The sequence below is a fragment of the Austrofundulus limnaeus genome, unplaced genomic scaffold, assembly GCF_001266775.1.
Source record: "Austrofundulus limnaeus strain Quisiro unplaced genomic scaffold, Austrofundulus_limnaeus-1.0 Scaffold56, whole genome shotgun sequence".
Classification (NCBI taxonomy): domain Eukaryota; kingdom Metazoa; phylum Chordata; class Actinopteri; order Cyprinodontiformes; family Rivulidae; genus Austrofundulus; species Austrofundulus limnaeus.
Window position 1 is genome coordinate 2,298,045 of NW_013952458.1, and position 16,957 is coordinate 2,315,001.

At 37.0% G+C, this 16,957-nt stretch overlaps 2 protein-coding genes across 2 annotated transcripts; one reads left to right on the forward strand and one right to left on the reverse strand.

Moving 5' to 3' along the window:
- Positions 1 to 791: 791 nt before the first annotated feature.
- Positions 792 to 3,337, forward strand: psmg2 (proteasome (prosome, macropain) assembly chaperone 2; the record flags this gene model as incomplete). The annotated part of the gene is given in 7 exon segments (XM_014009302.1): positions 792 to 820; positions 1,459 to 1,630; positions 1,789 to 1,847; positions 1,964 to 2,082; positions 2,175 to 2,354; positions 2,765 to 2,885; positions 3,029 to 3,337. Coding segments are annotated over 7 exon segments (764 nt in total), but the record flags the coding sequence as incomplete, so codon positions are not given.
- Positions 3,338 to 3,676: 339 nt separating this feature from the next.
- On the reverse strand, positions 3,677 to 16,030 carry ptpn2b (protein tyrosine phosphatase non-receptor type 2b). The gene is made up of 10 exons (XM_014009301.1): positions 15,809 to 16,030; positions 15,082 to 15,172; positions 14,868 to 14,968; positions 11,741 to 11,839; positions 10,357 to 10,494; positions 9,626 to 9,835; positions 8,998 to 9,159; positions 8,403 to 8,611; positions 8,010 to 8,105; positions 3,677 to 4,425 (listed from the first exon to the last, which is right to left on the reverse strand). Exons 1-10 carry the CDS (start codon positions 15,893 to 15,895, stop codon positions 4,404 to 4,406), a joined length of 1,215 nt encoding a protein of 404 aa, XP_013864755.1. The 5' UTR covers positions 15,896 to 16,030; the 3' UTR covers positions 3,677 to 4,403.
- Between the last annotated feature and the right edge of the window lie 927 nt (positions 16,031 to 16,957).

Genomic DNA, 16,957 nt, shown 5'->3' on the forward strand with positions numbered 1-16,957 from the left:
ATTATGACTTAGCTATCCCATTATTATGAGATAGTATCTCATAATAATGAGATAGCTAAGTCATAATTATGAGATACTATCTCATAATAATGAGATAGCTAAGTCATTATTATGGGATAGTATCTCATAATAATGAGATAGCTAAGTCATAATTATGAGATACTATCTCATAATTATGACTTAACTATCTTGATAGTATCTCATAATTATGACTAATTGACTCTCATAATTATGACATAATTATGATATATGCTATCAGATACTATACTCATAACTATGAGATAGTATCTCATAATTATGAGATACAAGTTGTATTTATTTTTTTATCAGGGTGGCGGAAATGGGCTTCCATACTTCATAGCTATTACAAATGTTTAGAGGAGGAAAAAAAGGCTTCGTTGAGCTCTTGTTTGCCCGCAAAGTTGCCTAACTAGAATCCAAAGCACAGTTAAATTTATTTCAGTACATGTAAAAACCAAACATTAACAATTTGTGAGTACAATACTATAATTCCAAAGACACAATTATTACTTAAAGTTAATATTTTAAAATTGATATTTACGGGTACATTATATTCAGGCATGACACAAGCATCCTAAAACTGGTCCTAAATTTTAGTAATCGGCGCTAGAAGGTTCACAACACAAGCAGGAATGAAAGTTTTAGTGAAACTCATCCAAATTTTCATTGTGTAATATAGCTTTTTTAATTATTCCTCTTTTGTAGTTGATTTATATAATTTGGTTTTCAACTAAACAGCACGATGTTTATCTCATCACAAGACTCACCGRTCGCTTTCAAAGGCTTTACCCTTGTCATGGTGAGTGTGTGCTTTCATTCTGTCACAGTCACGTCAATGTGGGTTTTATTTATCAGTGAACCGTTCAAAAACATTTATCTTTACAACAAAATTTGGTGTTATAAAAAAAACAAAAAGAAAATGTTATGTGTCTAAATAAAATAAGTACATACTTGTAGGTAGATTTATATTTTTTAGGGAGCATCCGGACATTTTTGGATATCATCTATTATGATATTACACTTCATATAAAACTGACATATGAGAAATATAAATAAAGAATCCGGTGTTTTTAGAACAACTTTTAGATTAGGTTCTTTTGGGTTGTCACATAAACATACAGACCTACCAATCAAATATGTCAACATTGTGTGCCGTGTTGGACAAAATAAAACCTTTCAGCCCTATAATCCCCTCACACCAGATGAATGACTGTGTGCTTCTGTTGAAAAATATGTTTTATAGCAAGAAAAAAGTTTTTAAAATATATTAATATCAAGACAACAGGTCAAAATGGAAAACGTTTCAGATTTCAACATTAAAACACAATTACTGTGACATTTGAGAAGCTTTTTTATTTGCATAAACCTGTTTCAGTAAAAAGTGTGCAATAAAAAAATAATTGTCACTTTCTTTACTTGTGTTAATCCCCTYCCCAGCCGGCAGTAGCTGTGGGTAACGTGGGCCAGCTGGCTGTGGACCTCATAGTGTCCACTCTCAACATGAGCAGAGCGGGATACATCCACACGGACTGTCTCATCCCGATGGCCGGGAACAACCCATATGTCAGCTGCAAGGAGGATGCTGAGGAGCTTCATACTCCTGCCGAAGGTAACAATGTTTGAGTCCCTTTGTTTAACTTGTGTAGTGCTGCTGATATTTGGAGTTAAATCTGTGTATTTGTTGGACAAACAGGGATGGGATTGTTTAGCTTTTTGTGTTGAAAATGTTGAAATGAAACTTACTCATGAAGTCAATCTGTCATTCAGTTTACACAGCAGCAGAACTGAAGCTGGCAGTTCTTCAGATCAGAGCACCTATTACTCAGGTAAATCTAMAGCTGGCAGCACGAGCTTTAATTTCACAGCAATATGAAAATAAATATTTGAGTCCTTGTTGTCTTGGTTGAGATGTTTTCAGTTTGTGTGATTCTGYTCCCGGCAGACAAAATCCAAAAAGTTTCGTCAGCTGCTCGTTTCCTGGATCAAAGCCAGCGGCTTCTCCAGGACAGTGGTTCTCTCCAGCAGCCATGCCTACCAGAGAGACGACCAGCAGCTGCAGGGGTAAACATTCACTCTTACATCACTCATTTTAAAAAAATTTATTTCTGTAGCCGACTGCAATCTGAGTGCTAACAAATTAACGTGCACGTTAGGACTCCTTTGAGGTACCTGGCCACTCCGCCTCTGCAGAAGGTGAGCGCAGACGCTCTGAAGGAGCTCGGCTGGAGGGAGATGGAGCGAGCGCCGGCCTTTCCTGGAGTACAGGACACCGCTGCAGAACCAAGACTCTGCATCCCAGGAGGAGGCATCACCAAAGGACTTTACACAGACAGGTGAATGGATGTTAAATAGAAAATTCTAGCTGCGTTGGCAAAGCTTGTGGGATTAAATAAAGAGCAATGAGATGAAATCCCCAGATCACCTCCCAGCCTCGGGCCTTTGTGGGTAGAGTTTGCATATCCTCCCAGTATGTGGGCTTTTTCTGGGTGCTCTAGTTTCCTTCCACAAGCCAAAAACTTTAAAAAACAAAGCCTGTAAAACTAAGCTGCACACAATGAACAGATTAGGGAAAGAAATAGATTTTTTTTTTACAATAAATCTCTCATTTGAAACAATAAGCATGTTTTGCAATTGCAGTCTTCAGATGTACAAGATGCTTTGTCCAATTTTAAAATATGGGTTTCATTAATACTTCATTAATTTTCAATATATCATGTTTTGTTTTCTCCTTCACACGTTCCAGCTGTGCTGAAGATCTCCCRCTGGCTGTGCTGCTGCTCTTTTGCTCAGAGGGCGACAACATCCCGGACGCCTTCACGCTCGTCWATCATCTCAACGACTGGCTCCATCTGCTGGACAATCCCGTAAGCTTTTTATTTATTTTTATTCTTTTCCTGTAAATGGACACATTTTGGAGAAGTAACTAATTGTTTCAGGCTCATCTAGTATAGATTTGAGTTTAAAGCTTCACCCATCAACCGGGTGATTTATCCGATTCTTTTTCTAGAGCCAACAATCTCACAGCAAGTGGAAGATCCCAACTTCTTGGAGCCTCCTGTTTGGAAGCGGCATTCCACCTGCACTGTTTTGAATTAGCTTAAGAATGCACMGATGTTTTCCTATTCAAACAGCTGCATCACAGCACCAACATGATCTTATTTGGATATTACTTGTGCCAATATTACAGGAACTGACCAAAACGAGCACTTCTGGATTACTATGATTAATTATTTGAACGATTTCCAATAAGARAGTCATGAGAACCTGGCCTGTTGTTTGTTTAAACTAATAAAGACTTCACTCTACCCTCACTGGACCTCTGCCCCCTTTAACAGAAAATGTTTGGCCCAGAGCCATGGCATATTCCTGGCAGTCCCACCTCCGAGTAATTTGATTCCTTTCCACAACTCCCAGTGTCGTAACAGGACAGTTGTCTTATTCAGCAGTCAAGTTTGTGGTTTTTCCTTTCTGTTTGCATCGTTTTGGTTGTTTTCCGTGTGGGCCGGTTATGGGAAAGGAATGACCTGACGGCGTTTTTAAAAAGGAAACTTGGAGCAATAATGTGAACATGCTGGAAAAACAAGATTTTAATCTGTTGCTTTAATTTTATTTATTTATTTCCCATGTAATAAAAAGGCAAAGACGGGTCTGTAAGTAAACTAAGTGATACCAGTTTTATTTAGAGGTTACACTCTGAAAAACTTTAAGACAAATTCATTTCAAAGGGAGAAAAGTCACAAGGTTTTTGTTGTGTACATATCTGTAACAAGTTCTTTATTTTTACAAGCAAAAATACCTTTAATACACATCTTAAAAAAAAAACTATGTACATCATGGAAACATTTCCTGCCACTGTTTTACTCATGGGTGGTAGCAGTATTTGTCATTATACAAACCTTATCACCTGAAAAACTTCAAGTAGTTTCTTATAAAAATAGATTTTTTTAATTATTATTTTCTCTCTGAAAAAAGAAAATGTTTTTCCAAAAATACACAAATGACCAGCATTAGAAATTGGCAATGCATAGCCCCAATTTTCAGTCGCATAAGAAACAAGAGAAAAAAGTATTTACTGATTCTGTAAGCAGAAAACGACAGAGGCTGGGTGAGGTTCGAGGTGCTTTGTTTACCTTCAGAGAAAGTCAGTAAATGCTGTAAACATTTCAGAAGGAACGAAGTTTGGAAAGCTGAGATGGTGGGTCTGAGGCATGACGAGGTGGGCGTTGCTTAAAAAAAGACTTGATTGGACTGAAATAAAAACAAAGCAAAAGAAATAAAATGGCGAGGAGGAAGAGCACAGAGGTTGGGAACGGGGGCAGCTGGAGTTCCCTGCCGATGTTTGCTTTGGCTGCAAACAGCTGAAGTCTTGTGGTTGGAGCTGGTCAGCAGTCACTGGTTTTCGTCCTGTCTCAAGACACAAAATCAAGTAAAACATCAAAACAGCAACAAAGAATGAGCTTCAAATTAAACCTGAGGCACAAGACGGTCGTGTCAAATATTCAAAATAAATCTTTCAGCTAAGAAAACATCAGATTCTTTATGTAGCAAAAGCAGCTGTCTCGTTGAAAAACAAACATGTTGCACTGCTTAGAGGAATTTTAACTAAAACATTTTAGGGCTGCACCAATTAATCGACAACTAATTTAATAATCGATTAATCATTTTCCTTTTTTTGTTGTTGTTCTTTACTTTGTTTTTCTCTCCAAACTGCTTTGACACCTTCCACTGCCACATCTGCCTTTCTGTCCTTGACACACATGCACAGTAGTGGTAACTGGGGTWGGCCGTGGACGTCACAAGTACGGCTGCACCGATTAGTTGAAATAATCGATGACGTCGAGTATGTAAATTTGTCGACGCAGATTTTTTTTTTATTATCGATTTGCTGTATTACATAACCACCAGGTGAATGTTCATGCAATTCCATTTCGGTACCTAAAAGCATCATTGTGACCGTATTGGCATAAGAGTGGTGAGTTTTTCATGAAAATATTACAATTACAGAAAATATTACAATATTAAAGAACTGTTCTTGTTAATTTGATGAAAACATTTTAARTTTCCAGTGCACTCACATCAGAATAACTTATAGATTTGTTGTTAGAATAATCGATTAATCGAAAAAATAATCGTTAGATTAATCGATTAGAAAATAATCGTTTGGTACAGCACTAAAACATTTAATACTTTCTTCTCAGGAATAATTTTGCAGTAAAACTTCAGTTTGTTAACATTTTCACTGAACAGCACAAAAATTAAGGAAATTTGTGTTTGGTAGATAATTTCTTTGTTGTAACAATGCTTCCTGGCAAAAAAAAATTTTTATACTCGGCACCCGATTGGCAGCATCTGGGACRACCAGAAGCTGAACAGCAAAATAAGCTGTTTGGCAGAGAACATTTGGCAAATCTTTGATGTGCACAACCCACATACTCAGCTCTACTGCACATCCCACAAGTGCATGTTCCTTACAAATGTGGCACAATTTAAAATAGAGATTATACCACATATACAATTTTTGCCAAGAAAAATGTTTCAAAAACGCAGTGGGCTCAGCTAACTAAAACATTAACTTCACTAACACCTGTAACAATACACAAATTTCTTAGCTCTGTTACGTAAAAAAAGCTAAATTGATAAAAATTGGGTGGAAGCTAAACCACTAATATTTAATATACTAACATCTGGTCCACCATGTGCCAACAATGTGCTACAGCAGTCAGTTTTTCTTTGAACACACCTGCTTCAAGCATTCAGTTCCACTCTRTTTTTCTGCCTCAAACCTCAAAGTAATKGTTTCAGTTTTAYAGTCAAAAACTAAACTTCAACACAGATATTAAACCAAACATAAGTCAACACAACTCTAAAATATTTCATCTCACTACATATTTTACAGGTGAAATTTAAGAAACTAGAAAATGAGAAACTACATCACGCTGCATTGCATGCTGGGTAAAAGCCTTGTTTTATGGTAAAGCCAGGAGGAGGAGCTACAGCTGACAGACAGGAAGAGTGGATGTAGGAGGGAGAAAAAGGCACTGAAAAGTGACAGCCTTTGAAATTGTGTCTTTGCTAATTTAGTTCTTATATTTAAACATTAACACTAAAAGTTACTATTTGTATGCCCCAGATTAAAGCAAAGCTGCCTTTGTTTCACCTTTTAACATTTTGAAACAAACTCAGGAAGTCATCTGACTGAATGACGTCCCTGCAAAGGATGCTGGGAAAACATCTGAACATTATTTTTTTGACTTTTTACAATAGTTTTGAGTCTTGACAAATTCTTGTTCAGATTTAGTTTCAAATTTATATTGAAGTTTGTTTTTGCTTGTAAACTGGAACCATGAGTCAGAAGTGTCTGAGGACAGTGAATGAGGTAGAGCGTGTCATGTCGATGCAGCAGACTGCTTGATAAAGTAATGCTCACAGACCRGTCTTAAGAACGTCACTGCTGCATGTAAGAGGCAATTTTATAGATTATATCAAAGAAGTAACGATGCATGTTGTAAAATTATTGGTGGTAAATAAAAAACCTACATTATTTAGTGCAAGTTAAGACCGTTACTTGTTCATGAAAGAAATGAAAATGCTAAACTCTTCATGAAAATATTATTTCCGCTCTGAGTGGAACTGCCCACCAYTGCTACAAAGAAATAATACAAAGCACAAACTTCCTTATTTTTTGTATTCATTATACAATTCTTTAAAGTCACTTAAAAAAAGCAAGCGTTGCCCTGCAGTTTGTTTAATTTATGCCACCAAAAATCTGCTTTTTTAAAGCTAACTTACTCTTTATTCAGAGTTTCTGTGAATCTTTCAGTAAAGTTAAGGCCTTTAAAAAAATAACCAAAGAGCCCCTCAGATGAGCTCATGAAACAAAATCAAAATCTAGATTCAAATGAGGCACTGTGACACGCTCAGGAAGCAAAGTTAGCARAAAAACATACCGACATGCAACAAACCTTCAGAGAAATGTTCTCWACAGAGAGCCCACTCTTCACTCAGAAATGACTTCTTTTAAATGAGTACCAAAGAACATTTAAAGATCTTGTAATCTTTGTCTGTGCCAACAAAATCCCTTATATATTACATATTTACATCGAGAGCAGTGATTCCAAACATTTTATTGAACACGGATCAAGAGCAGCTTTCCAATTAGAATATTTTCACTTCTTTGATCCGTTTTTCCAGCTCCAACTATGAGCGTTTCAACCATTTTTTATCACATACACACACCATGCTAAAGTGCAGCCAAAATTACAACTCCAAACTGCAGAACCAAGCAAATCAATAAGAGAATCAAACCCCAACAGCAACAAATACACACACACACACACGCACAATCACACACCTCCAGGTACACAAGTGGGCGTTCTTTTCTTTTTTTTAATAACAAGTGGTGGGGAGACTTCCTCCTCTAAATGTGCTCTTCGTGGTCGGTGCCATCTCAGAGAGGGGGGGGCGGTGAATGTAGGATACCCCTCCCCCCCACCGGACAGAACAGCTCCTGTCACGTACAGCAAATGCACCCCAAACTGTCCAGGAAAACCACAACAGGAGAGTGACAACTCGCTGCTTTCAGCCGTATTACTGGAACAACACTGACATGTGACACAACAAAGGAAGGCTTCTCAGAAGTGACTGAGCAGCTGCACCGACACAGAAGTGCTGCATCAGGTCTAACTGTAAGTCGTTTATAGAGCAATAAAAAACAAACATGTCGGTAAGCTTGAATAGCAAATTTACATTAAAKACTAGAGTATGATGGAGGAACAGGGAAATAAAAGCATCAGTTGACATTTTAATACAAGTTATGAACTTGGGAAACCTGTTTGGACATCTTTAAAAATAAGTATAAAAAATTTGTCCATGATAATTTTGGGTTCTTGCCTTAAGGCGCAAACATTAAATCTAATGCTGCAGTTAAACTGATTGCTAAGTATGTGTGTGAGAAATAAGAAGTGGTTTTGACCAGAAGATATAATCACCTTTTCCTCTTCCTCTCCGAGTCATTGGACCTGGACTTGCTTTGGGCCATCTTGGTTGCTGCAGATTTGGAGATRCTGTCTTCTCTGCGCCGTTTGCTGCATTAAAAGATAGAAAAGTAGTTAAAAGATGTCTCTCTAGTTACATTAGATTATAACAAACATTTACCCAATAACATGTTTTGTGACCAATAAAAAGACGGTGTACTTTAGACAAAACTACATGATCATAACTGATTAACAGCTGCTGAAGAGAATTTTCCCGTTAAACCATTTTGTTAGGTTTACTGAAACAATGACAGCTGATTACTGTTGACCTATCCAAATTAGTTGAGCTGATAAGGACCAGTGTCCAATAACCTCCGTGTGTTTTATGATCAGATTTATGATACTGACTGTGTTGTGCTGCCGTCCAGCTCCTGTTCCTTGCAGGAAGACTGTGCAGGTATTTTGCCGTCCTGTTTGTGCTCCCCTGCCTCCTCCTGCTGACCTCCTTTTTGGTTGCCGTTGTATCGCTCAGCAGGACACCTGGCCTGAGGCTGAGTCGATGGCGGAGACTCTGAAATTGGTTCCTGGTCCTCTTTGGATAATTCACGCCATTGGTTCTGCAGGAAGAATGTAACAAACACGGGACAAACATTTTAAAAAGTGTTGGCAAACCCTCTCTCTCACAAACATAATATCAAGTCCTGATTTGAACCTTTGATTAAAAACAACAGATAACACAACATATTGACTTTATTTCAATGCTAAAATCTAAAGAGTTCAGGTATAATTTAAGGCAAAGTAACGTCTCATATAAACTTAGACTTCAAACTACAATTTACTCTAGAAGACATTTATCTGTTGATTCAGATAAAATAACTTCCACCAGGAAAGCGGAACTAAATGTCACAGACTCTACTTGCAAACAATGAAAACAAAACTGGAAAAGAAAGAGTACAGTGAATTTGAAAAACGGTTATTGAGGTGGTTAGGGTGTGTGCCTTACCTGTACAGAAGAGTCTCCCATGATGAACTTGGCTCCTTCGAGGACAGCCATATAGGAGAAGCGCAGCTGGTCCGGAGTCTGGATCAGACCCATACGGTACTTCCTCATCTTCAACAGGATGCTTTTGATGTCCACCGATGACTGGTCTTTCCTTTTGTCCATCTGGAAAAGAAAGTTAAACAACCTGACTTACCACATAAGGAAGACGGTTTTAGTGTTTCCTGATGTGGTTTATTGTTGTTAAAACGAAAGAACACTGATGTGCTTCTTTTTATTGCTTTTGTTTGCAGGCACAGCTATTAAATACACCTCTTTAAAGGAGCTTGTTGCATAACATTTAGTATTAAAGAAATGTTGTTCACAAGTCCCCACATATCCACACAACTTACTGCTCTTAGCTTAACTGTAGCTTACATTATACTTTCAGCCCTTTAAAGTTTTTTTGTATCAGAACATGTTTTGCATTAAGCAAATAAGACAAGAAATAATTTATTCCTGGAAATAAAGAATAAAATAATGATAAAGGGATGGAATTGAAACTCAAGTCAAATATAATTAAAATAATGCATTAAACTACACTAATATAAGACAAAAACAAATCTAAATGTAAAACCTGAGTGGCACTTACGAGTACAAGGCATGTGTCAACTAAAGAAAACGTGCCCGAGCGTCCAATCCCAGCACTGCAGTGCACCACGGCCGACCCGTGATCCACCCCCAACGCGCCAGACTCCCGCACCTTAAACAGGAAATTCAGGAAYGACGCTGGGGATTCAGGAACGCCAAAATCGGGCCACGTGGTGTAATGAAAGTGGTAGATCTCTCTTTTCTCCCCCGTCTGTGAAAGAGGATACACGTGACCACATTAGCAGAATAGAAGTGACAACACGCCTGTTTGCTTGTGCCTGTCTGTAGTGATTTTTATCGGTAGGTGTGAGGTTACTGTCAGACATGTTAAACCACCCAGTTAAATATTTTAGCAACAGGTATTTTAATCAATAAACCAGCATCAAGGAAGTAAAAAGCGAAAGACAGAAACAACAGAGATGTGCATGAACTTGATCTTAAGGTTTGTTTTGATGATCTGCTTCATATTAGGCAATATTTTCATTCAAAGTGAACAACATATTACAAACATTATTAATAAAAATATAAAAAGGTACAGCTGTAGAAAGCATTGTTGTAGTTAAGTTTGACAGTTTGCATCACATTCACGCTTAATTGAAAACCCATGTTTACACCAAACAACGAGTCTCATCAGAAACAATGTTGCATTTCCTTTTAAAAAGATTTCATGCCAACTAGCTCTTGGAATGAATACAGTTCAGCGATCATGTGCTAAATAATAAAGTTGCCTACATTAAGATTCTGCAGCTCCAGTACTCTGGTGGTGTAGTAAGACTTGGTGTCCTCTGACAACAATGTGACCAAGAAACGAGTGTCTCGAAAGGCCATTTCCCTCTCCTCTGCTGTGGGCCAGTACTGGGCACACTTTTCCTGTCACAGGAGAAGAAAAAGAGACAAAACAGAAACATAAGCCAAGATAAAGTGAGTGTCAGATCAAGATATTTATCTCATGAACTGTAGTTGCAAAGCGAACCCTGGCATTCAGCTATAAATCACGATTTTCTTTTAAACCGTGTACCCAACATGAATTTGAAAGTTCACAGATCAACTCTGACATAAGTTTATTAAGTAATTTTGCTGCTGAAAACTTAGAAACATGGTCAACGTTAAGGACTTTTTTTTTCTTGGTTCAAATTATTTCCTTGGAGCTTTTTATCTTCCGTTCCAAGAAAMCAGTCGGTGAGCAAATCTCCTGACACAGCAAGATCCAATCCAGCTGCTTTACTAAGAAAGAGAGAGGTCACAGCTGCTCTGCCTGTGAWGGTTTTTCAGTGAGTGTTTAATCTGCACGTCACAGCATCACTGAAGTATGAGGGTTGAGCTTTAACCTAGATGCTCTACATTTGAACATGCTGTCAAAACACTACATTCTGCGAACGGAGGTACAAATAAATCCATATGAAACCAGTAAATATACCATTCATCTAAACTTAAGAATGTTTTGCCAAGCAAAATGTAGCTTTTCAAAAACTGTTTCTGAAGAGTGTAACAAGACAAACTGATATTAGATGCTCTAATTCCAGTTTTTATAAAAAGGACCAGAGACAGTTGGATTTTGAAGGTAAGTAAAAGAGCAACGTTCTTTACGAGTCTCAATGTTGCTTTGTCGAATCACGTTGCTATTATGAAACACTTTATGATCACAGTGAATAGGTGAGTTGTGATTGACAAATTATATAATAAGAAATATGAGGAGGTGAACTGAAACAGATCCTGCCTCACTGAAAATTATAATAATTTCCATAAATAGGATCTACAGCCTTAACCAAATTTTACAATATCAACATGCTGCACAAACAGTGTTTTTAGCTATGATTTAAGTATGACTGATTAGATTGAGGGCTTTTTTTTAAATTATACTTTTGTATTGTGGCACATTTTATCCGAAGTTGGTTTACGCAGATTAATTCCACAGCAGACTTTAGGAATTGCAGCATTAGAGATATTAACTAAGGCTATCTTCAAAGTCTGCAGCTGTGCATGGTAGTTAGAAGTAGAACATGCATGAAAACAAAACTTCCTCTAAGTAGAGCACCGTCTTCATTAATGCACACATGCATGTCCTATTATTATTGCAGATAAATAGGTCTATATGAAGTTATTAATGTCTACTTACTGATCCTTTCTCTATAACCCTGTTAAGCATGATGACTGCCTTGGTCTTCTGCTCCCAGATCATAAGCCAAAAATGGCCACAGGTGTTCCTCAGAGGGCCCTGTGGACAAAATCCACACAAACACAGTGATCAGAGGTTAAATGAATATGAGAGGAGCCTATGAGGAGACATGAGAAGTAATCTAAACAGAATGAGTAATACTGTTGAATACACTGACTAAACTACATTAACAACAGCTGGTCTCCATCGCTGAGTAACAGAGATTTTCAGAAAGAAATACTGTAAGGTCGACTCGTGACAGCTAAAGGTCAATGTGCTTCACAAAACTGCATGATGAGATTAATATCTTTAAATGTCAAAATGTTGTTTCAGTTACACAAATCCATGAGAAAACACACAAAAAAAAAAACAGCCAATAAACTATCAATACAAATCAAAAAACCGAAGAAAATTGAAGTTTTTAATGCACACACTGAAGTCAAAAATTAAAATGCTCAAAAAATATTTTGTTTAGAAGAACAGATTTTATTAGATTAAAAAAACATGCTATTTTGTGCCGTTTAATTTCAGAGAGGTTTTCACTGCTGTTATTGGTCTCTGTAACACCTTCACAAACCACAAATGACTCATTTCAGAAGAAACGAGGCACACCGATGGGGAAGAACAACTTTAAAACAGCCACTAAACTGTGGTTGGAGTCGAGTGGGGGCTGCTGAGCATCTAAAACAATTTGCAAACATTTAATTTGTCTCTGAATATGACCTTGCTTAATACATGCCTCCCACATTAATTTTAAAGGCTGCAAACCACAAAAACGTTTTGAGAGTGTTGAACTAAATCATGCAAAATTCAAGTCACTCTCTGGAAAAACTATAATAAACATTTATTCATTATTTTTTATTTAACATATTTCTCAATATATAAAAATTAACAAATATCAAGACAACATCCAGCTCTTTGTATTGTAACTTCAGTTGTGTAACTTATTTCTTTAATGTGAAAACTGTTGAAAAAAACAAGACTGTTTTGTCTTATTACACAAATTAAAATCCAGCTCCACGTGTTTCTATTGATGTCATTTCCCCACTAGAAAAATGTGTGATGGAGGTCCATGGAAGGCAAATAAGTTTAAATCAAATAAGCAAAAGAGGATGCAGTTAAAATWAATAAAAGGTATTTAAGCTACGTTTTGAACATCCAGAACACGTCCAACACTTGTTGGCTGCTTGTGCTCTTTAGGTCAGACGTGTSTCRGGAAGCTCCTCTGTTGTTTGAGACGCTGGGGGAACCGTCTGATGGGGGAACGTGGCTCGACCTAATACCAGTCTCTGTTTAATGACGGATGAAATAAAGAAAGTGGCGGTACTTTATTTACTTTGAGCAAGTGAACATCGTGCTCACAAGATAATTAATCCACCAGATAATTCAGAGGCGGTCTGTTCCGTAAATTTTACTCCAGGAGCTGCGAGGCTTCTTTTCAAGCTTAGACTGAACTGAAGCAGCGGCTGCTGACGTCATTACGCTCTTGCACAATGCTGCGTTCAGGACAAGCATGRAAAACTCACCACTCTTATGCCAATACGGCCGCAATGATGCATTTAGGTACCGAAATAGAACTGCATGAACATTCACGTGGTGGTCATGTAATACAGCGAATCGATAATAAAAACTACTTGTGACGTCACGGCCTACCCCAGTTACCACTACTGTGCATGTGTGTCAAGGACAGAAAGGTAGATGTGGCAGTGGAAGCTGTCAAAGCAGTTTGGAGAGAAAAACAAAGTAAAGAACAAAAAAAAAAAGAAAACGATTAATCGATTATTAAATTAGTCATCGATTGTTTTAATAATCAATTAGTTGTCAATTAATCGATTAATCGTAGCAGCCCTAGTATTTTGTAAGCAATAATCACAAATATTTTGTGAAAAAAAAGGAGGTAGGTCTCAGTTTGCTGTGGCTTTTACTAAAAGTCACAGGATATTTTTTGGACTGAAAATATTACTTGCAATAGATGAGAAAAATGTTTTTGGCTTCTGTTTAAGAACAAATGTTGATTTCGTTTTTCATTTTGGTTTTTAACCTTGGATTTTAAGTTGTGACTATTAGTTACACATGTAATAAAAATTAATTCTGAATACCAAAAATGAAAGTATCGGTGAGCAGACTGAATGCATTGGTAAGCATTATATGACCTTAAATTAAAGACAATTAGACATTCAAAATGTTTTATCTGTGAGTCTTGCACAGCTGAAACGATGGGTACAAAGTACAACATGTCTTAACTCTTATGGCTTTTTCAGCTTCTGAGAAGTTGTTCAGGACACACTGACCCTCTCGGCAATCATCTGGGTCGTTAGGAGAGCTGTGTTCAAGCACTATTTATTTGTTTATTTATCATATCAACATGAGATGTTAGAGTCATGAGGGGAAAAAATGTGTAAATGGCAATGAAACTGACTGGAAAATGATGTCAGAAGTACACTGTATAAAACTGACTTGACAAAAATCCACCATAGTTGTTTATGCACAGTCTTTCTAGTTAAGTGGGTTTATTTACTTTTTGTTCAAAATGCATTAATTAGCATCTTCCACTGACCAAAAAACATTTTCTAATTCATGATTGCCACCTCAGCCAACTGACCTGAGAAAACACAAAAATAGCTATGATTCAGTTAATTTTAGAGATACTGTGTCAAAAATTGAGGTGATCTTAGCTGAGTCATTAACGATGATCATGACATCTCATATCACAAGTGTGCACAGCTTTAATTCAGATTTTATGACAAAATGATTTTTTTTCTAAAATGTTCCTATATTTAGTGAAGAGTTGCTTCTTTAAAATACACACACATGCAATAAAGGGAAGTTTAAATGAAAGAAAGTACACAAATGTGCGTTTTGCTGCTGCATACCAAAACTTGATTGAAGCCAGATATATACTGGCACCGTTTAACAAAAGAAACAGCCTCACATTACATTATTATAAAGTACACCGGCTAATTTAATAACTTGTCTGAGTTAAAATATTGTTTAATACAAACAAAAAGTTCCACAAAAAATGTTTTAGGTCTAGACCACATAACTAGCGACTAACTTAACTGTTACTAATGAAACTAATTGGACTTACCTGAGTCAATATGTAACTCCTCTGGGCTTCTTCCATCACCACCAGACTTGCATTGATGTAGTCATTTTCTGTGTTCTCCAGCTTTACTCGACTGTGATCAACTGTTGGGAAGAAAGATTTTTAGGAATGAGTTGTAAATTGATAGACGTAGTTAAAGATTTAACTACACATCACAGCGTAAACAGTTCAGAGTTTGGCACAAATGTTTACCCACATGGGCTGACATCTCTGTATCTGTTTCGGTTGCGATTCTCTGGGTAYTTGGCCACTTTGAAGGAGCACTCGTGGGACTGATTTCTGATTTCCTGAACAGAGGAAAAACAAAAATTAAAAACACTAAACGCCAAAATATTAATAAACTTAAGTAAGACTGATGGCTGCTCACCCCAGCCGCTATCTGTGCTTACGTTAATCGAAATACAAAATATAAGAGTAAAGAGAACAACCTTGAGTAACAGCATTCAAATACAAAATTAAACAAAGGGGTGTTATGTGAAATAAGGTCGACAAAGAACGAAATTAAAAAGAAATTAAAGTATCAGGCCATCAGCTTAACTAGTATGGTCCAATAACGTAGTAACAAACTTTGACAGGCACACGCTGGTTTATAAATACTAATAAATTCTTRTAACAGGTCAAATATAGTGTGACACATGTAATACACATATCGTGACAAATTACAGCTAGCTAATACCTTCTAAGCACAAGCTTTTAATCTGTGTTTAAACTTAAGAGCTGTAAGCTTAATACAAAACTACGTTTTCGTGACTATTACAACGTGGTAAACAAAAGGAGGTCAACACAGAACAAACAAAAAAGGACGAGTGACTTCAGGCTATAAACGTCAGCGTAAACTAATCAAAACGAAGTGCTAACCGGCTAAATGCCCGCTCTAATTACAAACCGTGTTAGCTTCATGCTAACTATGCTAACAGACTTACGTAGTACAGTTTCTGCCACCGGCCTTCTGAATCCATTTCTTCAAACTCTTGGTCCATTTTCTTTGTGGCAGCGTCTGTCTGTTCCATCTCGGGTTAAGTTCGTTAGAAATTTCACAATCTAACTCATTACTTTRTTCGGTTTTGACAAGTTTTTAATCAGACTTTCTGACCGAACTCCTGCCGAATGTTTGTCCGTTATGTGGTGCAGTTGTCATTACGACTACGAGCGACGACTCGATACCCAGTGCGCATGCGCAATATCAAGCGCATGCGCATTTCTTTTTGCAGCGGAGAGGCCAAAATAATCCAATCTGGAAACATAAAACTACAACAGTCTCATAACCCAGCAAATCTTCATTCATTCATTCATTCATTCATTCATTCATTCATTCATTCACTGAGAGGTCTCCCATATTCACATCAGATATCTATAGTATTTCATTTCCTTTTTTTATTAGTCTTGACAGGTTTGAATTGACATGAAGAATACTCACATACAGCAATATAAAAGTCAAATGATAAAAACAAACAAACAAACAAACAAACAAACAAACAAACAAACAAACAAACAAACAAACAAACAAACCCCCAGAAAAACACGGGTTAAGGCCAAGATCTTTTACTATTGAAAAATGTAGAACAAAATGTTTCCTTAAATTTTAAGCCCTGAGAAGGAAAGGAGTCTGTTACAGCAGTGGGTCCCAAAGTTGGGGTCGGGACCCAAAGTGGGGTCCTGAAACATCAAGGTGGAGTCCTGAAAAGATTTTCTGAATTAATTACATTTTTGTCTTAGTTGTTACAAAGGAGTGAGGTTAGTGTATTTAAAATGGGTAAATGTAGTATAAAAATATTGTTACTATGCCCATGTTTAGTTGACCTGATAAAAATGTTTATCATCCAAAAATATTTGGGGGCACAGGTCTGTGCTACTGCTATTTTGTGGGTCAAAAGCTGAAAAGTTTGGGAACCACTGCACTTTGGTTCCCGAAGTTGGACTTGGGATCCAATTACGGGTCATGAAGCACCTTGGATAATCTCCAGAAATCAATTTAAAGGGTTATAAAATAATTGCTGATGTAATATTTTCCCTATAATTATTACAAAAGCACATAAAAAGTATAAATAAGTATTTGTATTTGTGTATAAGCT